The sequence below is a fragment of the Hylobates moloch genome, unplaced genomic scaffold, assembly GCF_009828535.3.
Source record: "Hylobates moloch isolate HMO894 unplaced genomic scaffold, HMol_V3 SCAFFOLD_21, whole genome shotgun sequence".
Taxonomy (NCBI): Eukaryota; Metazoa; Chordata; class Mammalia; order Primates; family Hylobatidae; genus Hylobates; species Hylobates moloch.
Genome location: NW_026652296.1, coordinates 10,155,405 through 10,179,840, shown reverse-complemented (window position 1 = coordinate 10,179,840; position 24,436 = coordinate 10,155,405). Strand labels below are relative to the sequence as shown.

The following is a 24,436-nucleotide window of genomic DNA, read 5'->3' as shown; positions in this document are numbered from 1 at the left end:
GCACTTTGGGAGGCCGACACAGGAGGATTACTGGAGCCCAGGAGTTCAAGACCAGCCTAGGCAACATGATGAGACCCTGTATCTACAAAAAATTTAAAAAATTAGCTGGACATGGTGGTGCATGCCTGTAGTCTCAGTTACTTGGGAGGCTGAGGTAAAAGGATCGCTTGAGCCCAGGAGGTGGAGGTTGCAGTGAGCCGGGATTGTGCCACTGCACTCCATCCTGGGCAACAAAGGGAAATCCTGTCTCAAAAAAAAAAAAAAAAAAAAAAGATGCTGCCCTGATGATAGCAGGAAATGCTGCCTGTCAGCTGGGCATTGAAGGAACACGCAGGCTTCATCAAGGACAGCAGCAGGGGCCACTGTGACATACCCAAGATGTGAAATCTGACCCACTTTCCTGGCATTACAGAAGCCATCCCAAGTCCAGGTCACCTGATGGCCAAGGTCTATAAAATAGGACCACCTAAAAGAAATGCACCTCTATACACTGCCCACCTTAGCGTTACTTCTAGAACCGAAAGAGAGTGAGACATGGGCCTAAAATATGTGAACTGCTGTAAGTGCTAAAGTGAAGTTAACTCAGCGCAACGTGAAGAGGCTATTCCATAAACCTCTAATTTTGAGAAAGAGTCACACCGTGACATAGGCTAGGGGGAACGCAGGGTTCGTTCTTTTACTCCTGGCCAAGGGTATCTGGGTGGGAAGCAGGCAGGGAGGGGTCTCACCAGCCTGGAATTCCTCCTGGTGTCCTTGTGGCGTCCAGACAGGTGGTCCAGCTCAGCCTGCTGCACACACAGATACTCCCTGCAAGGAAAGCGAGGAAGAGTTTCAAATGGAAGAGGAACAAGAAAGGGAAAGGAAACAGGCCAAATGGACAATGTCCCCACGTGGAGAGCAGACACGGGGCTCAGCGGGGCTCAGAGGCAGGTAGGAAGCCCGGCCCCCTCACACTGGGGGCTGTGTGCCCAGCACCATGCCAAATTGGTTACGGGGAAGTTCCTAGTTAATTCCCCCACCAGGCCCACAAGTAGGTTCTACTGTTATTATATGCATTTTTTCTTTCTTTCTTCCTTTACTTATTGTTTGAGACAAGGTCCCCCTCTCTCGCCCAGGCTGGAGTGCAGTGGTGTGATCACAGCTCACTGCAACCTCTACCTCCTGGGTTCAAGTGATTCTTATATCTCAGCCTCTTGAGCAGCTGGGACTACAGGTGTGTGCCACCACACCTGGTTGATTTTTGTATTTTTAGTAGAGACAGGGTTTCACCACGTTGGCCAGGCTGGTCTTGAACTCCTTGACCTCAGGTGATCCGTCTGCCTTGGCCTCCGAAAGTGCTGGGATTTCAGGCGTGAGCTACCGCGCCCAACCTAGTATATGTATTTTAAAGATAGACAAACCAACCCTTGAAGGCAGCAAGTACCCCAGCCCTGGTCACACAGCAGAGAAGAGGCTGAACCCAGGTCTGAAACCACACAGTGGCCTTCTGAGCCCAAAATCTTCATCCCCATGTTATACCGCTTCCCAAGCTGGGGCCCAGCTCATGGGGAGGTCATCATGGCACACCTCCCTCAAGGTCAAGGGTCTAGGCCAGGCATGGTGGCTCACGCCTGTAATCCTAGCACTTTGGGAGGCCGAGGTGGGCGGATCACAAGGTCAGGTGATCGAGACCATCCTGGCTAACACAGTGAAACCCTATCTCTCCTAAAAATACAAAAACTTAGCCGGGCGTGGTCCCGGACCTGTAGTCTCAGCTACTTGGGAGGCTGAAGCAGGAGAATTGCTTGAACCCGGGAGGCAGAGGTTGCAGTGAGCCAAGATTGTGCCACTGCACCCCACCTGGGCAACACAGCGAGACTCCATTCCAAAAAGAAAATGGGGGGGGGGTGTAGATTTGGGGGCCAAGGCAGGAAGTCCCATCTTGCTGGATTTGCTGAGTCACCCCAGGAAAGTCACTCACCCTCTCTGGGCTCTACTGACACCACCTCAAATGTGGAAAAGATAGCTTCTGCCAGACTGCTACTCACTGAGGTGTTGAGCTCTCTGGGAAGAAGGGGCTGCCTTGGCCCCAAACAAGTCTCAAACATGTGGTCCTTAAAGGACACAGAATCTGTCCTTCAGAAACATGCTCTACCCTCCATGCACATCCCAGCTCCCACTCTGCACAATCCCAGCTCGCTGCAGCCTCCACCTCTACAGAGTTTTGCCACATTGCTATGCTGGTCTTGAACTCCTAGCCTCAAGGAATCTGCCTGCCTCGGCCTCCCAAAGTGCTGGGATTACAGGCATGCCCACCACACTCGGCTAATTTTGTATTTTTAGTACAGACAGGGTTTCACCATGTTGGCCACACTGGTCTCAAACTCCCGAATTCATGATCTGCTTGCGTCCGCCTCCGAAAGTGCTAAGATTACAGGCTCACCGCGCCCGGCCTGGTTTCAACTTTTACTTGACTCTGGTTCCTCTTTGGGGTGCCCCGTCTATAAATAAGAGATTTAGGGGCCGGGCGTGGTGGCTCACGCCTGTAATCCCAGCACTTTGGGAAGCTGAGGCAGGTGGATCACAAGGTCAGGAGTTCAAGACCATCCTGACCAATATGGTGAAACCCTGTTCTACTAAAAATACAAAAAAAAAATTAGCCGGGCGTGGTGGCAGATGCCTGTAGTCCCAGCTCCGCGGAAGGCTGAGGCAGGAGAATAGCTTGAACCCAGGAGGCAGAGGTTGCGGTGAGCTGAGATCGTGCCACTGCACTCCAGCCTGGGTGACAGAGTGAGACTGTGTCTCAAAAAAAAAAAAAAAAAGGCATAAGTAGGAGAGAATTTAGGGTCTAAGTACCACTACATCTGGGGAAAATCACTCCAGAAACCACTCTTTGGCCCAAAAGGCCCCCTGTCATCTGGTCCCCACTGCCCCGTGACCTCATCCTCTTTCCTTTGGCTCTAGCCATGCTGGCCTCCTTGCTGCACCCGAGGGCCTTTGTGTATGTGGCTACCCTGGCCTGGAATGTTCTTTTCCCATTATCTGCATGGCTCACTCCACCCCCTCATGCGTGTGCTCCAATGTCACCTCCTTAGCAAGACCTTCCTTCCAATTGCCCAATTTAAAATGAACCCTCCCTGTCTCCGCCTTCTTACCCTGGCCTGTTTTCCTCTGTGGCCCTTACCACCATCTGATATTCTCTGTACTTTTCTTTTCTGTATTGTGTATTGTCTGTCTCTCCCACACTAGGAGTCAGCTCCATGGGGGCTAGGGATTTTGTGTGTTTAGTTTACTTCTGTCCCCTGGCCTGGCACTCTGTAAGCCTCAATAAATATTTGTGGGCTGGGCACAGTGGCTTATGTCTGTAATCCCAGCACTTTGGGAGGCCAAGGCAGGCAGATCACTTGAGTCAGGAGTTCAAGACCAGCCTGGCCAACATGGCGAAACCCTGTCTCTGCTAAAAATACAAAATATTGGCTGGGCGCGGTGGCTCACACCTGTAATCTCAGCACTCTGGGAGGCCGAGATGAATGGATCACCTGAGGTCAGGAGTTCGAGACCAGCCTGGCCAACATGGTGAAACCCTATCTCTACTAAAAATACAAAAAATTAGCCAGGCGTGGTGGCAGGCGCCTGTAATCCCAGCTACTCGGTAGGCTGAGGCAGGAGCTACTCTCAGCCTCTGCTTTCTCATCTGTAAAATAAGGAGGCTATGCCGGGTGCAGTGGCTCACGCTTGAACCCAGGAGGCAGAGGTTGCAGTGAGCCGAGATCACACCACTGCACTCCAGCCTGGGCAACAAGAGCAAAACTCTGTCTCAAAAAAATATATATATATATTAGCCAGGTGTGGTGGTGCGTACCTGTAGTCCCAGCTAGTTGGGAGGCTGAGGCAGGAGAATTGCTTGAACCCCAGAGGCAGAGGTTGCAGTGAGCCGAGATTGCGCCACTGCACTTGAGCCTGGGCAACAGAGCGAGACTCCAACTCAAAAAAAAAAAAAAAATTTGTGGAGTGACTCATTTTTCTTGTGCAGGCCTCGGCCCAGCTCATCAGTTGGTTTCTGAGCAAGTCTGTCCTTCACTCAAACACCCACCGCCCTGACCTCTTGCGTGTGTGAGCTCACAGTGCAGGCTCCTACTGTGGGGCCTTTGCCCACACTGTTGCCTGTCTGCCAAGGCCCTCGACGCACCGTCTCTCTGTTACCTTTCTTCATTGCACTCAGCACAGGCGGAAGTTCCATGATTGATTGCATTGCTTCTTGATTGATTGCATCGAATCTGCTCCTCTGCACTGCGTGTTCCACAAGATCAGAGTCCTCCTGCCTTAGTCACTGCCAGGTTCCCAGTGCCCAAGGACCGGGCTGAGCATGTGGCTGCACCCTGACATACTTGCTGACTAAACGAATGACCAGGAACTTAACCTGTCACCTCTTGTAGACAAGACCCACCCATGCTTCCCCAGGAAGAGACAGAGAGGAGGCGAGGTAGAAGAATGCACTTCTTAAAGGCAGCACACAGCCCAGCCTTACTTGAGGCCTCTTTTCAGTGCTTCGAAGATCTTCTTCACCTGCTGGGGCTTGGGGTCTGCACAGACCAATCCCTTCCGCAGCGTGCCGTACATCTTGGAGGATTTTGCAGGCATTCGCGATCTCACGGAGTTCCTGTTGATGGACTTTCTGTGAGAAGGGTTGGAGGGGAAGAGAAGTCAGAGAAGGGCCCTGACAAAGCCCTCCCCAGGGGCAGGCACTTTGGAAATAGTGACCAGAGCCACAGGGAGTCAGGAGACCCAGCTCAGTCCCACCCCCATCACCACCAAGCAGTGTGGTCTCCAGAAAGTTATGGAGCCTCTCTGGGTCTCTGCTTTCTCATCTGTAAAATAAGGATCCTGGGCCAGGTGCGGTGGCTCACGCTTGCAATCCCAGCACTTTGGGAAGCTGAGGTGGGTGGATCACCTGAGATCAGGGTTTCAAGACCAGTCTGGCCAACATGGCGAAACCCTGTCTCTACTAAAAATACAAAAATTAGCCGGATGTGGTGGTACGTGCCTGTAATCCCACTTACTCCAGAGGCTGAGGCACAAGAATCGCTTGAACCCGGGAGGTGGAGGTTTCAGTGAGCTGAGATTGCACCACTGCACGCCAATCTGGGTGACAGAGTGAGACTCTGTCTTAAAAAATAAATAAATAAAAATAAGGAGCCTGGATTTGAGGATTAAAAGAAGAGTAATAAAGCTCTTCCACCACAGCTGCCACTGGAGAGCAGCAGCCATGGCTCTGCGCTACCCTATGGCCGTGGGCCCCACAAGGGCCACAAGGTGACCAAGAACGTGAGCAAGCCCAGGCACAGCCACTGCAGTGGGCGTCTGACCAAATACACTGAGTTTGTGCAGGACATGATCCGGGAGGTGTGTGGCTTCACCCTATACAAGCAGCACGCTATGGAGTTACTGAAGGTCTCCAAGGACAAACAGGCCCTCAAGTTCATCAAGGAAAGCATGGGGACACACATCTGCGCCAAGAGGAAGCAGGAGGAGCCAAGCAATGTCCTGGCTGCCATGAGGAAAGCCACTGTCAGGAAAGACTGAGCCCCCTCCCCTGCCCTCTCCCAGAAATAAAGAACAGCTTGACAAAAAAAAAAGAACGGTAATAAAAATCTGGTATCAGAAATGAACTTACAGCAAGAAATACAGTCAAGCAGCCCAAATGCCAATGCTCTCTGATCAGCACGCTCTGCCTGTGCAGGCAAAGCCATGTGGGAGGCCACGTCATAGTCCTGTGCTTTACCCTTGGGGTGGCATCTGTTGGCTTTACCTGCCCAGCATCCATCCCCTCCCCCTAGTAGTAGCACCTCAATTTTCCCCTGGGGCACCTCCCCAGCTCTGTTTTTTATACTTGTGGTTTGGGGGAAAGGTAGCCTGACCAATCAACATGCACACACACATTTGCACATGCACACGTGCACACGGGATTCTTTGGCAAATCCACATTCCAGGCCTGAATTAGTCAACATATTCTGCTCCCCTGGGCCAAGAAGTATGGGGATCAAGACTGGCCAGTAGCCAGCCAGGAGTTCAGAATTCACAGAAGGGAAAGGTGTTTTTTCCCCTGGCATTGCTAACCTGGGGAACATATACCTGGGACTTCCTGCCTCCTCCTTTTGCCACCATGTAGGGAAACTGGGGCCGATACAGAGAGGAACAAACAGACCAAATCTCCATGACAGTGAGTTCCTGGATCCAGCTATGTCTAAAGCTGAACCTACCCGTGGAATTTGCAGTTACATGAGCCAACTGGCTCTCTTTTTTAGCCTAAGCCAGCTGGAGTTGGGAGTGTGGACTGGATGATCCTAAAAACTGCCTTTCAGTGGTGACAGCTGGGTCCCTCAACCTTTACAGATGTAGCAGCATCTCAAGACTGATTACAGCAGTATGAGGCCAGGGCACCCTCACCACAGCACAGAGTTGGTTTCCCTGGCATCTAAGCCTCTTCTCAGGATCCCATAACTTATCCATGAGGCTTGAGGACCAGGCAGGCTGATGCAGCCTTTCCTCACCAACAGATGTGTTGAGTTCCGCTCTTAGCCCTCTAAAGCCATCGGCCAGGTGCCTGGCACCAGGTATCACTTAATGACAACATTCTCACAAAAGAGACATGGTGGAAATGACTCTTAGAACTAACTTTGGCATCAGTTCTTTTTTTTTTTTTTTTTTTTTTTTTTGAGATGGAGTCTCACTGTCACCCAGCCTGGAGTGCAATGGCACAATCTCGGCTCACTGCAACCTCCACCTCCTAGGTTCAAGCGATTCTCCTGCCTCAGCTTCCCAAGTAGCTGAGATTACAGGCACACACCACCATACCTGGATAATTTTTGTATTTTTAGTAGAGACAGGGTTTCACCATGTTGTCCAGGCTGGTCTCGAACTCCTGACCTCAAATGATCCACCTGCCTCAGCCTCCCAAAGTACTGGGATTACAGGTGTGAGCCACCGTGCCTGGCTCGGCATCAGTTCTTACAGGGGACTACTGGCCCTTCTCTTCCAACTCCTCCTCTTCCCAGGGGTGGGAATAAGTGTATGCTGGAAGCAGCTTCAACCCACCCCCAAAAGCTGGCTGAGCAACAAGAGAGAAGGAACAGGCCCTGAATAGCCTTGTGAAGCAGACCTCCCAGCACACACATGCCCTCATCCACCCATTGGCTCTGGACTGCAGAGAGGGAGAGAGGAATAACCAATCTTAAGCACCTGCATTTTGGGGGTCCTTTTATCAAAGCAACTTCACCTCTACGCTAACACACTACCCAAGCCTCTGTCTTTTCATCGGTAAAATGGGACCACATAATACATCAGAGGTGGTGCTGAGAATTCTATTAGATGCAAGGCCCAAAATGTGGCACAAAGGAGACCTTTAACATGCAAGCTATTGTTAGAATCATCACACCCTATCTATATCTTTCCCCTGGCTCACAGCTTAGAAAACGTTAGGTGCAGGCTGGGCACTGTGGCTCATGCCTGTAATCCTAGCACTTTGGGAGGCCAAGGCGGGTGGATCAACTGAGGTTAGGAGTTCGAGACCAGCCTGGCCAACCTGGTGAAACCCCCGTCTCTACTAAACAAAAAATTAGCTGGACGTGGTGGTGGACACCTGTAATCCCAGCTACTCAGGAGGCTGAGGCAGGAGAATCACTTGAACCTGGGAGGCAGAGGTTGCAGTGAGCCGAGATTGTGCCACTGCACTCCAGCCTGGGCAGCAGGAGCGAAACTCCGCCAAAAATAAAAAATAAAAACAGAGAGCGAGAAAGAAAATATTAGGTGCTTGGTAAATATTAAGCTCAGCTGAATGGGGGAAAATACAGCATCCCAAGGGGATTAGAGAACAGAGATCCTGGCCCCTGCAGGCAGAGCGAGACAGTGAGTGCACCCCTGGGTGTTCCTAGCTGGGGACAGAGGGAGCAAGGGTGGAGAGTGGGACCTGGTATGCTCTGGGAGTGAACAGCAAGGAGCAAGGTTTGACCCAGGCAGAAGTGGGAGTCTGCAGAGGGGCCTGGACCCAGGGCCTGTCTAGCTTTGGGGACCCAGGATGTGTGAGAGGAGGAGAAGGGCAGCTCCCAGAGAAAGTCCAGCTTCCAACACATTTACAATGACAAGTAATGTCTCTGTAGAGCAGAGAGACTAAGCTCAGGCCAGGGCTACTGGGCTGCTGAATAGCTGACAGCACAAGCCCAAGGGCCTCAGGAGCCTAATGAGAGCACATGAGCCTAAGTAACTGCGGGCACCTGCTGCCGCCAGGAGCTGGCTAAGGGCTTTATAGAAATATCTCGACTTTCACAACCACCACTAGGAGACAGGCATTATATTATTATTATTTTGGATTTTTTTGAGATGAAATTTCACTCTGTCGACAGGCTGGAGTGCAGCAGCACGATCTCTGCTCACTGCAACCTCCGCCTCCCAGGTTCAAGTGATTCTCCTGCCTCAGCCTACCCAGTAGCCGGATTAAAGGCATCTGCTACCACGCCCAGTAATTTTTGTTTTTTTAGTAGAGACAGGGCTTCACCGTGTTGGCCAGGCTGGTCTTGAACTCCTGACCTCAGGTGATCTGCCTGCCTTGGCCTCCCAAAGTACTGGGATTGCAGGCATGAGCCACCACACCCGGCCATTTGTATATATTTAATGTTAAGTGATGCTTTCCAAAGCCCACAGGGGCTGTGCTCCCTCTTCCCCTTGCCCTCCCTGAGGCCCCATCACCCACCTCTTGAACCGGGCCCTCCGCAAGTTTGCCATCTTGAGGCTGGCAGAGACGGTCAGGGCTGCAGCCTCGGGGAAAGGCAGGTTTCTGAGAGGTTAGGGACCCTGGCAGGTGGGCAGCAGGCAGTGGAGCAGGAGCTTGGAGGTGGGGCTGCAGGAGTCGGCTCACTCCCAGCTCCCGCCTCCAGCCCCCAACAGGTGTGCACCCTTGGCCCAGCCCCGCTTCCATCCACCTGGGGACCTTATACCCTCGCTGCTGCAGCCGTACCTGGATGCACCTGCTCCCGGGAAAGCTCTGAGCCCAGTGCTCCTTGTCTGAGGTTCAACAGGACAGGCTCAGTGGCCACTCTGAGACCCCGCCCACCCGGGGAAGGTGATGCGCGTGCAGCCTCCAGATGGCCAAATCAGGCTGCATGTCTGGCCCAGGTGTCACAGAAGCCGGGGCAGGGAGAGCCTCTGGGGCCGGATGTTTCACCAGGTCTGGGAGGACTCAGTAAATATTAAACAGTCCCTGGCATGCCAGACAAGCTTCCAGACGGGCACGTGCAACCCGCCGGCCCCAGCCCTCACGTGAGGTTGCTACAGCAGTCCTTCTGCCTGACGTGGTTGGCAGAGGCCTTGGTACTCGGCTGTTGCAAGTGCAGGCTCTGGAGGCAGACACAGCTGGGCTCAAGTCCTGCACCTGCCCCCAGCCTCCAGGCAGGACAATTATAGGACTGACTGCACAGGCTTCAGGTGAAGACTCCATGCAACAAGGACGTGTGCCAACCATTTACCCAGGTGCCTGGCGGTACTGGCCACTCGGTAATGATGACAGGCATGCACTCGGCACTTGCCAAGTTCAAGCTCTGCTCTCAGCGCTTTTGTTTTTTTTTTCAATTGAGACAAGGTCTTGCTCTGTCTCCCAGGCTGGAATGCAGTAGCGTGATCTCAGCTCACTGCAGCCTCCGCCTCCTGGGCTCACGTGATCCTCCCACCTCAGCCTCCTGAGTAGCTGGGACCACAGGAGTGCGCAATTACACTCGGCTAATGTTTTTTAGTTTTGGTGGAGACAGGGCTTCACCATGTTGCCCAGGCTGGTCTTGAATTCCTGAGCTCCAGTGATCCGCCTGCCTTGGCCTCCCAAAGTGCTGGGATTGCAGGCATGAGCCACCACGCCCACCTGGCCTGCTCTTTGTGCTTTACATGTATGGACTCATTCCTCCTGACACAGTCTTTGAGGTCAGCCCCCCTGGTACAGTCCAGGAAACTGAACTTGCATCACTCGCCTCTGGCTCCAGAGTCTGTGTGCTTGACAGCATCATAGGCAGGGCTGGATATGAGCCGCCTCTTTCTCCAGCCTCCTCTCCTTCAAACTTAATGGCTGCTATTTCGTTTTCCCAGCCACACTTCTTAGCCATCCCAACAGAGGAATTCCCCACCTGAGGAGGCTGTCCCAGTGGCTTCTGGCTCAGAGAGTGCCTGCCTGACCGCCTGGGGGAGGGAGACCTGGCTGAGGAGGGGCAGGAAAGGGGGAAGGGCAACCATGCCTGTCAACTGGGGCAGAATAGGACAGTATCAGGGCCTGGGCCTCTCCTCCTTCATCCTCTCTGTTTATCCTCTCATCTATCCTCCCACCCCCCAGGTCCAGCTCTTGGGGAATGGCCTTATTATGTCAATCATTCACACCTTAGTATAAAATTTCCCCACTAGGTTACTTCCCCAAGAGAGCCAGCCGGCTGTGGAGTAAAAAGGCCTGTCTACAGCGAAAGGGGTTTCGAGGTGCCAGAGTAGGGGTCAAGGTGGGGATGGGAACAGAGGGGGCATCAGCCCACCCTCTCCATGCAGAGCCCCGCCCTCCTGCCAGGTTGTTTGCCTTGACAGTGCGGCTGCGCTTCGGCCTGCTCGGGTTACCAGGGAACAAGGCCAGAAGGTGGGGCCTGAAACCCAATCAGGCTCCAGCCCTGGCTCCAAGGGTTCAGACCCCAGGGAGCTCGACGGAGACAGGAAGTTAAAAATAGATGCACCACTTCCTCATCGGTGTGGGCAGCTTCTTCCTTGCCCTCACACGAGGGGGCCACAGAGGCCGAGGCCAGGTGGGGGCTGCCCAGGGACCTCTGAACCAGCCCAGGGACCCTCTGAACCAGCACAGGGACCCTCTGAACCAGCCCAGGCCCAGCATCCTCTGGTATCCCTGACAATCAGGTGGGGGACAGGAGGGGTCCGAGATACTTAGAGCCATCAGGGCTGTCTTTCCTAGACTAGGGCTTGGACACTCTGGGACCCTTGCTGATGGCCAGCGAGCCCTGGTGTCAAGGGGATGGATCACCTCTGTCCTCCTTCCTCCCAAAGAGCTGATCCCAGGAATCCAGGAAGGGGCCAACGAGAGGCAGGGGCCTACCGTGGGGGCACTCTCCGGGCAGAGCTCCCCTCGAGGGCCTGAGGGGACATGTCCCATGGATGCGGGACATTCAGAGGCCCCCACAGGCCTGGCAGGAGGAGAGCTGCAGGCAGGGCCAGTTGTGAAATTTGTGGGGTCTAGTGTGAAATAAAAATGCAAGGCTCTTTGTTCAAAATTTATGAAGAATTTTGGGCCGGGCATGGTGGCTCACGTCTGTAATCCCAGCACTTTGGGAGGCTGAGGTGGGTGGATCACCTGAAGTCAGGAGTTCTAGACCAGCCTGGCCAACATGGTGAAACCCTGTCTCTATTAAAAATACAAAATTAGCTGGGCATGGTGGCACATGCCTGTGATCCCAGCTACTCGGGAGGCTGAGGCAGGAGAATCACTTGAACCTGGAAAGTGGAGGTTGCAGTGAGCTGAGATTGCGCCATTGCACTCCAGCCTGGGCAACAAGAGCAAAAGTCCGTCTCAAAAAAAAAAAAAAAATTAGCCAGTGTGGTGGCCCATGCCTGTAGTCCCAGCTACTAAGGAGGCTGAGGCAGGAGAATTGCTTGAACCTGGAAGGTGGAGGTTGCAGTGAGCCTAGATTGCACCACTGCACACCTGGGTGACAGAGCAAGACTCTGTCTCAAAAAACAACAACAAAAAAATTGTATTAAGAATTTATATTTGGTGCCGGGCACAGTGGCTCACACCTGTAATCCCAGCACTTTAAGGGGCCGAGGTTGGCGGATCACCTGAGGTCAGGAGTTCGAGACCAGCCTGGCCAACATGGTGAAACTTAGTCTCTGCTAAAAATACAAAAATTAGGCCAGGCGTGGTGGTTCACGCCTGTAATCCCAGCATTTTGGGAGGACAAGGCAGGTGGATCACCTGAGGTCAGGAGTTTGAGACCAGCCTTACCAATATGGTGAAACCCCGTCTCTACTAAAAAAAAAAAAAAAAAATTAACTGGCATGGTGGTGTGCACCTGTAATCCCAGCTACTCAGGAGGCTGAGACAGGAGAATTGCTTGAACCCAGGAGGTGGAGGTTGCAGTGAGCCGAGATCATGCCACTGCACTCCAGCCTGGGCAACAGAGCGAGACTCTGTCTCAAAAGAAAAAAAAAAAATTAGCCGGGTGTGGTGGCACGCGCCTGTAATCCCAGCTACTCCGGAGGCTGAGGCAGGAGAATCACTTGAACCTGGGAGGCGGAGGTTGCAGTGAGCCAAGATCGTGCCATTGCACTCCAGCCTGAGCGACAGAGAGAAACTGTCTCAAAAAAAAAAAAAAAAAAAAATTGGGGAGGCTGGGGTGGGAGGATCACCTGAACCAAGGAGGTCAACGCTGCAATGAATCAAGATCGCACCACTGCACTACAACCTGGGCGACAGAATGACACCTACAAAAATTTCTAGAGCACAACAGCAGAGCGTTCAATCAAAGTACAGAGCACAGGCTGCACGCTCATGAAGCCGCCCTTGGGTACACGGTCTGCAGACCCTAACCCTCCTTCCAGACCACACAAGGGTCCCTACAGTGCTTCAGTGGACCAGCCCCACTCCAGGGCACACAGCTTGGAGAGGGTCACCTGGGCTGGATGGCCCCCTGGCCAGGTAACCCGCACAGCTGACCTTCCCAGCCTTGATTACAGACCCCAACAAGAAAGTGGGGGGCTTTGATAAAACCCAGGAAGAGGCAGCTCAGAAATGGTTAAGTCGAGAAACAGCATCATTTCCTGGCCGGTTTATACTTAACTACCTCTTTGCAGCACTTATGGAGCGCCTGCTGTGTGCCTTTCTCTGGCAGCACCCACACTTTCTGCTCTCTGAGGCTTGGAGTTGGGGCACTGAGCACTAACTGCTCTGGAGGCTTGGTCAAATTCCTTCTCGTCTTGGGGCTTTATCTTAAACCCTTCCCAGGCTCCCCTCCACTGAGAATGTGTCTCAAGGCCTCACTGCAGCCCATGAGGCCCCGCAGGGTCCTCCTCCCTCCCTGACTGCTGTCACGCATGCCAGCCGCGCACCTGCTTTCTGTCCCTTAAAGCTCATTCCCACCCAAGACATCTGCACTCGCTGCTGCCTCCCACCGCCGAAGACTTCCCGGCCCACCCCCATCTGCACATGCGCAGATCCACTTCTTCTGTCCCTTCCTGCCTCCACTCCCCATGCCTCTGTCTCGTCAGGCTCTCCCAGGAGACCCTGGCTGCCCTCCCCCACCCCCAGTTCAGTTCCCTCCCAGCGCTGCCACCGGCTGGATCTGTCTCAATTATCATTGGCTTATTGTTTGCTGCCATCAACTCCCAGGACAGTGGGGCCTGGGTCTGTCCCCAGAGCCCAGGACAGGGCCAGAGTAGGTGCTCCATGAATATCTGCTGCGTGAACAGGGATTCCTAAGGTGCTTCCAGCTGGGACACTCCAGGATCTTAACCCTGGGGTCCCAGCACCCGCACCCACGGGAAGGGAGCCCCCAGGGAAAGGTTAGTGAGCTGGGAGGGCTGACCTCAGGAGGGTGGAGGTGGGGTCCTATCCCAGCAGCAAATGCCCCTGGGAAAGAGCACACACAGGAGGGACCGGGGCTGGTCTGGAGCTCGGGGGTCCTCCCCCAGGACCTAGCAGGAAGCCAAAGCCTGCAGGTGATTCAGCAGGAACTGGAGGTGGAGGAGTGGGGTAGGAGCTGCAGGGGGAGGGCACGCATGTGCTGAGGCCCTGAGGCTGGGAGGGGAGGGAGGCAGGCTGCTGGGGCCAGGTCCCAGGGGCATCTAGCCAGGAGGGCACTGGGTTTATTCTAAGTAGGATGGGAATCTTTGCAGGATTTCAAGTCGGGGAAGAGCATGGTGGGATTTGGTTGTTGACTGACTCACTGACCTACTGGGTTCTGCACTCTGCTCTGGCTGGGGACCCCTACTTGTCCACCCCATTGGCTCAGACAGACAGAGGTCTGGCCCCCTCAGGGTGTCGGAAAACTGCCCCAGTCCCCAGGCCTGCCCGATCGTAAATGGTTCCCTGGGGGCTTGCACAGTGCCTGGCATGAGGCCCTGGAGCAAGGGGGCAGCAGGCCTGAGCTCATCGGGCTGTGGCCTCCGGGAGCAGAAACAACTTTCCTCCCAGGGACTTAGTACCTAAAGCCGGCGGAGACACAGGACGGGGCAGCAGGCAGGGCCTGGCCCGGCCAGCACCCTCCGGGAACTCGGCCACGGGGTCAATGCTGCCCCCCAGGCCCATCTGTGCCAAGCCTGCTCCCTCATCTGATAACCCCCCACAGCACCAGCTGCACTGGCTGCTGGCCCTGCCTCCCTCGTGGTTCCTTCCCGACAGCCCCGTGAGCAGGGCGCACCCACAATTCCCATTGTTCAGATGAAGACAGGCTGGAGAGGTGAGGTCACTTGCCCCAGGTCACAGAGCCAGAAGAGGTGGCCCCATTGCCTAGTCTTTCAGACAGGAAGACCATTCCTTCCCAACCCCACCCTTAGGAGACCCAACCCTGGGCCAGTTTTGCTGTGTGACCTTGGGCCAGTGGCTCCACCTGTCTGAGCCTCTGGTTTTTTGGTTTTTCTTTTTTGGTGTTTTTGTGGGTTTTTTCAAGATAGCATCTTGCTCTGTCACCCAGGCTGGAGTGTGATCTCGGTTCACTGCAACCTCCGCCTCCCAGGTTCAAGTAATCCTCCCACCTCAGCTTTCCAAGTAGCTGGGATTACAGGCATGTGCCACCACATCCAACTAATTTTTGCATTTTTAGTAGAAATGGGGCTTCACCATGTTGGCCAGGGTGGTATCAAACTTCTGACCTCAAGTGATCCACCCGCCTCGGACTCCCAAAGTGCTGGGATTACTGGCATGAGCCACCACGTCCAGCCCCACTTTTTGGTTTTTCAAAAAAATTTTTGTAGAGATTGGGTTGTGCTATGTTGCCCAGGCTGGTCTTGAGTTCCTGGGCTCAAGTGATCCTCCTGCCTCGGCCTCCCAAAATGCTGGGATTATAGGCGTGAGTCACTGTGCCCAGCCAGAGCCTCAGATTTTTTATCTGCCAAGTGGACCTGCTAAGCTCAGGCAGATCAACTTCTGGAGATTTTGAAATGATAAGTATTCAGGTCTCAAGGAAATGATAGGTTTATCCCAACACCAAGAAACACTCTCTCTCTCTCTCTCTTAATCTCAATCTCTCTCTCTCTCTCTTTCTATCTCTCTCTCTCTCTCTGCAAGCCAGCCTGAGAGAGAGCCTTTGGGTCTCTGGCAGCAGGAGGAGGATGTCCCTGCCCTTCCCCAGCCCATCAACAAGCCCCGCCCCTGCACCCCAACACAGGACACGGGCGGAACTTACGCGATCCTCCGGCTCTGGGCACTGCTGAAGCCCGCGAAGGAGGCGCTCCGGCCCACGACCCCCACGGCCCCTGTGTCCCCGGGGGACAGGAACCGCAACCTCACTGACATGGCGGTCACCTGCAAGGAGAGGACAGGAGAGTCAGCCTGGCACCACCATCCAGCAAGTGCTGTCCGCAGGCCAGCCACCTTCCACCAACACCTACAGACCTCACAATGGCCCCAGAGTTGTGGGGGCTGGTACTGTGCCCAGCTCACAGGTCAGCAAGCTGAGGTCCCATGAGGTTAGGGGACCTAATGGGGGACAGTGATGGCAACGGAATTCGAACCCAGGTGTCTCTGTACTCTGCACTCTGTGCTCAGGTCCTTAGTGCCGGGCAATGCTGCCTCCCAGAGCAAGGGGACGGCACCTCCTGAACACAGCCCTCTCACCCCCCAGCTAGTCCTCTCCCCTCCTCCAGCCCTCCCTGAGCACCTAACACAGGTGAACTCTGCAAGGCAGGCCAAGTCCCCCCATCCTCAAGGGCCCCGGCCCAGCAGGGAGGCCCACCTACCGCCAAACAGTTATGATACAGAGTCCGTGCTGGAGTGATGGGGGTCCCCAGGGGGAATCTGACCCAGCCATGAAGAGGCGCCCAAGAGCTGAGGAGGAAGGCTGAGGTGGGGTGAAGGGGAAGGGGGTCTGAGGCTGAGGGAACAGCCTGGGCAAAGGCCAGGACGCATGAGGGGACTTGGTGTCATCCAGAAACAGCAAGGAGCTCAGTGGGCTAAACATGAGGTCAGAGAGGCCAGCAGGGCTCAGGTCCCAAGGGGCATTGGTAGCCCCAAGGAGGGGCTTGGCCTTACAATGGGGCGAGGGTGACTGGGAGCCATGGGAGGGCTTTGAGCAGGCGGTGGAAAAGCCCAATTCACATGAAGCCAGACTGCTGGCATCGAGGGCTGCTTCCGCCCCGATCCATTGCCCCGTCTCCGACCCGCCCTGCAATGGGGCCAACCCCGAGCCCTGGCCATCTTCTCTTTTTTCCAAACCATCTCTAGATTGGGAAAATGCCACCCTATCCCTTGGGAATATAGGTCAGCATCTTCCAGCACGGGCAGCTGGAAAGTTCTCCTTCATATCTAACCTAAATCTCTGCTGCTACAGTTTCATACTTTGCTCCTTTGCCAGGGTGGTGTCAATCCAAGGATTCCAGGGACCCCATTGCCCAGACAAAACCTACGAAAAAGCTCCAGTCCACCCAGGCCCTCATCTTCCTGCACGATGAGACCCCCACGTTCCAACATCTCTTTCCCCCAGGGGCCAAGTCCAGCTCGCTACACCTCTGCTCACTTGGGGGCCTCTGCCTGGAAAAACTTCCTCTACCGAGCCACATCTGCGCAGCATCTACTACCGCACCTCCTGGCAGAGCTATGCAGCCTCCACAAGCCTCCTCCTCCCATATATCCCCCACCCCACAGCCCCACATGTGCTGTACATAGGAAAGCTTGGCAACAAAGAAGGTGGACCTGGGCTCAAATCCCAGCTGTGCCACTCAGGCTCTGGGCCTCAGTGATCACAAGAGTAAAAGGGGAATTCGGAAAGAACCTCCCGTGGAGACTGCTGGAAGGACCAAGAAAAGCAGGTCCCGAGAGCCCACAGTGTGCAAGAGACACGTCGGAAAAGCTGGCTGTCTCTGTGTGATTGGCTAAGACCCCAGCCCTGCAGGTGAGCCAGGTGACCCAGATAAGCCAGGTGACCCAGGGAGAGCCAGGTGAGAAGTGAGTGGCTTCTAGCCCTGATGCAGGAAGGTGGCAAGCATTTGCTGACCACTCGCTGTGTGGCAAGCCTAGTGCCCCATGAGTGGCTACGAATCCATGGACAGCTATGAACCCATGCTCAGCAGTGTTGTGTACAGATGGGGAAGCTGAGGCATCATTCATCAAGCGCTCATTACTAAGCTGGCCCTGCACTAAATGCTTTATGTAAATTATGAAATCCACACAACCCTCTTAAGAGCAGGAGCTTTTGATGACCTAATTCCATAGATGAGGAAACTGAGGCTCAGAGAGGTGATGAGACTAGCCCAGGGGCCCCAGCAGGGCACCTGAGCACTGGGTTTAGAACCCGAGGATGCCCGATGTCAGAGTTTGTCTTACCTGCGGTCAGGAGTGCCTTGCACTGGGGCCTTGCCCCCGCCCCCATAAAGAGGTCCCCTACAGTCCCCTCCTGTGCTGTGCTGAGCCAGCTTGTACCAGCTCCCAAGAGTCAACTGGGCCAGGCACAGTGGTTCACACCTGTAATCCTAGCACTTTGGGAGGCCGAAGCAGGCAGATTGCCTGAGCTCAGGAGTTCGAGACCAACCTGGGCTACATGGTGAAACCCCGTCTACTAAAATACAAAAAATTAGCCAAGCTTGGTGGCAAGCGCCTGTAATCCCAGCTACCCGGGAGGCTGAGGCAGGAGAATCACTTGAACCCAGGAGGTAGAGGTTGCAGTGAGCTGAGATCATGCCACTGCACTCCAGCCTGGGCAACAGAGCAAGACTCTGACTCAAAAACAAACAAACAAACAAACAAAAGAGTCAATTGTTAAATGTTCAGGAATTTTGTGAGCCTGTTGACATCATGTTGGTGGTTTGAAATCAGCCACAGTAAGCATATTTACACAAGTTCTACAAGTTAGGGTTTCTGTCTGCTGGTTGTTAAACATTCATGAGCTCCTCACTGCTGTTACCCCTATCAGAACCTATGCAGGGCCTGAGAAGCTGCTCAAACTGCTTGATGCCCCCAGCCAAGCCAGGCAAGAGAATAAGGACGGAGTAGGGAGGGATTCCCAAAGGTGAGTAGTTGAGACGTATCCTGGAGCCAGCCTGGGCACTGGAGCTGGAAGGGGCCTCCCCGGCCCCTCCCTCTGCACCTTCCCATCAGAAGCCTTCTGGGCCGTTCCTGGAGCTTCACCCCAGTCACTCCACTTCAAGGTCAGAGAGAAGGACAATTGCTAAGCAGTTCCTCCTCATGCAACGCTCAAAACAAGCCCCAGGTCCTCCTGCTCAGTGTGAGAGAGAGGAGGACGAAGGAGGGGAACTAAGGCTCGCAGCAGACCTGCAGAACCTGACAGCGAATTCATCACTCATAGCACTATGAGGTTCAACGGCCCCATTTTTCATACAAGGAAAGAAAGGCTCTGAAAGGTGAGAGGCGACTCAGGGACACACATATTTCTTTCTTTATTTCCTTTTCTTTCTTTCTTTCTTTTTTTTTTTTTTTGACAGGATCTTACTCTGTTGCCCAGGCTGGCGTGCAGTGACACGATCTCAGCTCACTGCAACCTCCACCTGCTGGGCTCAAGCCATCCTCCCACGTCAGCCTTTCAAGTGGCTGGGACTACAGGCACGCACCACCACTCCCAGCTAATTTTTGTATTTATTGTAGAGATAGGGTTTCGCCATGTTGTCCAGGCTGTTCTCGAACTCCTGAGCTCAAGCGATCCACCCACCTCAGCTTCCCAAAGTGCTAGGATTATAGCCGTGAGCCACCGCACCTGACCAGGACACGCATTTTTCAAACTGAAGTCTGGCTCTTCCTTCTTCCATGTGCCATTGCCACATGGTTTGGCTTCCTGGCTAAACCCTCCTCATCTTTCATCCCAGATGTCCCCCCACCAGGAAGCCTTCCTGGACACCTCCCCACTCCTAGCTGTGTCTGGTGTTTCCTCTGGACTCCCCGACCTCCTCTGTTATAGTGGACTGTGAATGGTGACTTGTCTATCTCTCCATCCTAGGCAGGGAGCTCCCTGCAGGCAGGGACCAGGTGCATGGAAGATTCATAACACATCTTTATTGAACCAGAAAACAATGAAGGAAAGGTTGACGCTGCTTCCCCTACTTCACCAGGCTGTGTAGCCCAAGAGGAAGGTGCTGGAATAATAACAGTAATAATAATACTAATAACCACTATGTGCTAGACTCTAAGGCAAAGACGGACAAATGCTTTCTGTAAAAAGCCAGATAGAAAGGCTGGGCGCAGTGGCTCACACCTGTAATCCTAGTACTTTGGGAGGCCGAGGTGGGTGGATCACCTGAGGTCAAGAATTCAAGATCAGCCTGGACAACATGGTGAAACCCCGTCTCTACTAAAAACACAAAAATTAGCCGGGCATGGTGGCGCATGCCTGTAGTCCCAGCTACTCTGGAGGCTGAGGCAGGAGAATCACTTGAATCCGGAAGGCAGAGGTTGCAGTGAGCCGAGATCGAGCCACTGCACTCCAGCCTGGACAACAGAGCTAGACTCCATCTCAAAAATAAACAAACAAACAAAAAGCCAGATAGTACATATTTTTGGTTTTTCAGGCCATACAGTTTTTGTCACAACTACTCAGTTGTAGCATTTTAGAGCAAAACCAGCTGCAGACATTATGTAAATGAATTATGGCATGGCTGTGTTTCAGTAAAACTTTCTTTACAAAAGCTGCAGCAGCCGTTGAGGATGATGGGTGGCCCTGCCTCTGACCCTTGGGTAGCCAGCACTGCCTGCTACCTGCTCTAAGGACTTAAAATTATCATCTCATTCTCCCAACACCATATGAGACAAGTACTATTATTATCCCCATTTTGCAGATAAGGAAACCGAGGCTCATGCCAGGCATGGCAACTCACGCCTGTAATTCCAGCACTTTGAGAGGCTGAGATGGGCGGATCACTTGAGCCCAGGAGTTCGAGACCAGCCTGGGTCTCATAGTGAGACCCGTTCCCTACAAAAAATACAAAAATTACCCAGGTGTGGTGGCGTGCACCTGTTGTCGAGCTACTGCGGCAGGCTGAGGTGGGAGGATCATTGGAGACTTCCCAGCAAGTCGAGGCTGCAGTGAGCTGAGACTGCACCACTGCACTCCAGCCTGGCTGACAGAGACCCTGTCTCAAAAGAAAGAAAGGAAGGAAAGAAGGAAAGGAAGAAAAGAAGGAAACCGAGGCTCAGAGAGGACGGAAATGAGTCCTCCGAGGTCACACAGGTAGGAAATGCCAGAGCTGGAACTGGACCTGGGCGCGTTGGACTCCAAAGCATGGCCTCGGGACTAGGCTGCGCTTGCTCCCGCAGCTCTGCTGAGGACACGCCCCCCTCCCAGGAGCCCGACCTCCTCCAGGAGGGAAGAGGCCCCAGAATGGAAATAGGATTGGGAGGGGGACCTGCCAAGCTAGAAAGGTAGCTCTGGGTGGTGGCCCAGAAAAATCAAGCCCAACCTCTTTTGGCTTCAGGGTGTTGCAGCCCCAGCCCCTGTGGGCCCCTTGGGGCCGGCGGAAAGCGACAGTTCCCAGGCAGCTCAGCTGCGCCCCCTCCCGGCTGGGCCTGGTGGAGCTGATCCAAGACGTTGACTTGGAGTCCAGCCAAGCAGTGTTTCTTGTGGTAAAAGAAACAGACTTCCCCCTGGATGACTGGGGATGGGATGGCCAGGCTGAGACCCAGAATCTCAGGAGCCTTCAGCGGACAGCTCCTGACAAGTCCAGTTTGTCACCTGCGACCAAGGGTGACATTCCTGATGTTTAAGCAATGGCACAGCAGCAAGTGGAGGCTGGGTGCTGGAGCAGGGTCTTGAAGACCCTGTCCCCTCCCACCATGTGTCACCACCCCTGCTGGGGCTGGCATTAACCCTTCAGCTACTGGATTGTGGGCAGGTCTAGGAGGTCCCTGGGGAGGCATCAGAAAGAGAGGAGGGACGCTCGGGTGGCTTAGGGCAGCCCTGGGTAACCAGCACTCTGCAGGCATGAGAGACAGGACAGAGACCCTGCTGGGACCCAGGGCAGAAGAGGGAGGCACAGAGTCATGCAGTTCCCAAACCTTTGGTGGCAGACAGGACAGCCTCTTCCACTCCGTGTCCCTCGCTGCCTCTCTCTGGCCTGGCACTTAGAACTGATGCCGTTCAGACCTGGCTGGTGCGTGCGGGGAGAGGAAGCCAGATGCTCCCAGACACTGGGGACTGTCCTGGGCCTCCGTCCCCAAGGTGTGGCTGGAGGAAGCAGAGCCTACTCCCGCTAAGTCTGTCTGATCACTGCTGGCCAAAGCTGCCCTGCGTCTCCTCCCCACCACCAGCCAGAGGGAACCTGCAATTTCACCTCATTTAGAGGTAAAACATCTAAATTTAACGTTATGGGCTTTCGGGACTGGGTGGCTTTTATGCCTGAGTCCCTCACTTAGGGCTCCTTTTTATCCACTCAAATGCCAGCCAGGGCTTAGTTTGCTTATAGGAGTTTCCAAAATAGCTCCTTTGGTTTCGCATGAAAGGAAATGGCAAAATAACCCAGGAAGAGGAATGTGAGTTTACACAGAAGACAGACGGGCGCCCGAGGAGGCTTCTCTGGGAACCAGTTTGCCTGTACCAGAGGGGGCCCGAGAAAGTGTGGAGTCCAAGAGTCCAACTCGCTCATTTTACCGATGGCAAGACTAAGCCCAGGATGGTCACACAACTTGCCTGGACCACCCAAAGGTGACTGGAAGAGCCAGAAGGACCCAAACCCCTCCTCCCTGGCAAAGCACAGGCCTCAGCCGGAGCCCCCCTCCAGCCTTTGCCCTGGCTGTGCCCTCTGCCTGGCACACCCCTCCCTTCCCCCAGGTCTTCCGTATCACTCTCTCCCAGCCTGCAGGCCTCACAACCAAGGCCCCCTCCTCAGAGAGGTCCTCCCTGACCCCCTTGGCTAACGTGGACTTGCCCCTCACCCGTATCCTTCAAATAACTCATGGTTCTGACTGTCTTATTCATCAGTTAATCAAGTATCCTTCTCAAGAATCTTAGCTCCAGGGGGCAGGGGGTTTTTCTGTCTTTTTAAAAAAAAATTTTGGGGCCAGGCACACGCCTGTAATCCCAGCACTTTGGGAGGCTGAGGCTGGTGGATCACCCGAGGTCAGAAGTTCAAGATCAGCCTGGCCAACATAGTGAAACCCCGTCTGTACTAAAAATACAAAAATTAGCCAGGCATGGTGGTGGGCTCCTGTAATCCCAGCTACTCAGGAGGCTGAAGTAGGAGAATTGCTTGAACCCCGGAAGCGGAGGTTGCAGTGAGCTGAGATCACACCATTGCACTCCGGCCTGGGCGACAAAGCAAGACTTCGTCTCAAAAAAAATTTTTTTTAATAAATAAATACATAAATTATTATTTTTTTTTAATAGAGATGGATCTTGCTATGTGGCCCAGGCTGGTCTCAAACTCCTGGCCTCAAGCGATCCACATGGTGTGAGCTGCCATGCCCAGCCTGCTGGTTTTGAAAGAGCATCTTTCAATGAAAAGAGAGACAAATTTAAAGGACTCTTGGTTTAAATAGAGCAGGTTGGAACCACCTTCAGGGCAGCCCATGGTCCTGGCTCTGCCATCCTCCAGAACTACCTGGAGCCAGGAGGGACACCCAAGGTGTCTCTCTGCAGAGGACAGTGGCCTGATGGACGGACAGACAATGAGCGCCCTGATTTCTGATTTAAGAGAAGAAAGGCAGCTCCTTGGGAAGCCCCAGTGTCCCCTGCGGTCCACTGTCCCAGAACTGCAGGCAAAGGGACGCCTCCTGACCGCAGATCGGTCAACAGCAGGCACGGGAGTGAGGACCGGGATCCAGGGAGGCCACTTCCCTCTGTCTATCAGTCTGCAGCCCTGGGTCCCAGCTCACTCCACTGGGGTTTTCCCAGATAAAGATGACTCATGAATTTCTGTGAATTATCCAGGGGGCATTTTAATTCAAATGGCCCCATCACTGCCTCGTCACCACTCCTACCAGCCATGCCAGGGGTCAGCCAGGGGTCACCTTGAAGACAAAGTCTCTCTTTGGGAAAGAAGCCTTTGAGGCCACTGTGGGGTGGCTGTGTATCAGGGTGCCAGGTGGGAAGGCAGCTGGGGCTTGCCCAGGCTAGGGAAGAGAGTGCAGGAGCGTGGGGGGTGAAGGAAGATAAAGATGGGGTAGCGGGAGGGAGCGGGGGAAGCTGGGCCTCCAAGAAACACAGGCTGACTTGGGAATCCCATCTCAAACGCGCCCCACCCTGGTCTCCAGCTGCGGGAGCAGTGATGAGGATGAGGACAGGCAGGAGGGACTGAGATGAGATGAGAGCAATTGGAGCCTGGAGAGAGACCCCTGACACTGAGGGAGGGAGGTGACCTGGTGGTGGCTGTTCCAGGCCAAGCACCTTTGTTTCACTGTCAAAAACTGGAAACAGGCCGAGCGCAGTGGCTCATGGCTGTAATCCCAGCACTTTGGGAGGCCGAGGTGGGTGGATAACTTGAGGTCAGGAGTTCGAGACCAGCCTGGTCAATATGGTGAAACCCCATCTCTACTAAAAACACAGAAATTAGCCAGGTGTCGTGGCGCATGCCTATAATCCCAGCTACTCGGGAGGCTGAGGCAGGAGAATTGTTTGAACCCAGGAGGCGGAGGTTGCAGTGAGCCAAGATCGTGCCACTGCACTCCAGCCTGGGTGACACAGCAAGGCTCTGACTGAAAAAAAAAAAACAAAAAAACCTGAAAACAGCAATAATGCCAGTGGTACCTAACACGGCTACAGGACTTGTGCAGTGCCAGGCATTGCTCAAAGAATTTACTCACTGAATTCCTGGTACCCAGGAAGTCTGGCCTCGAGCCTGTGCTCTGCCCCCGCTGAGCAAACCCCCTCTTTCTAAACCCCGGACACTGGGCTGGACACACAGCCTCTCATTCACCCCCACAGCACCCCGGGAGGAGGGCACTGTTACCACTGTATAGACCAGGAGACTGAGGCTCATCGAGACGGAGCCACCTGAAGTGGCAAGTTGGTAGCATTGTACCTCCAATGACTCACTAAAACGCCTGCATAAAAATCCACGTGCAGTGGCACTCACCTGTAGTCCCAGCTACCTGGGAGGCTGAGGCAGGAGGAGCACTTGAGCCCAGGAATTTGAGGCCAGCTTGGGCAACACAATGAGCCAAAAATAAATAAATACAATACAGGTAAAGTGCTTGTGTATAGGCAGTGTGGTGCAGGTGTGTATACGCCTGACCTCGGTCCCAGGAGTGACTAAGGGACACACAGAGTGGGGCTCTCCAATC

At 54.0% G+C, this 24,436-nt stretch overlaps 1 protein-coding gene and 1 pseudogene across 1 annotated transcript in view; one reads left to right on the top strand and one right to left on the bottom strand.

Moving 5' to 3' along the window:
• RIPOR3 (RIPOR family member 3) overlaps window positions 1-24,436 on the bottom strand; it is a 105,410-nt gene that overhangs the window by 27,636 nt on the left and 53,338 nt on the right. Inside the window, exons 2-4 of the mRNA XM_032143173.2 lie at window positions 15,405-15,523; window positions 4,508-4,654; window positions 729-807 (exon numbers count right to left, since the gene is read on the bottom strand). Of these exons, the coding sequence (XP_031999064.1) occupies window positions 729-807; window positions 4,508-4,654; window positions 15,405-15,523 (345 nt within the window). The remainder of the gene's footprint in view (window positions 1-728; window positions 808-4,507; window positions 4,655-15,404; window positions 15,524-24,436) is intronic.
• Window positions 5,246-5,562, top strand: LOC116461450 (large ribosomal subunit protein eL36-like; annotated as a pseudogene).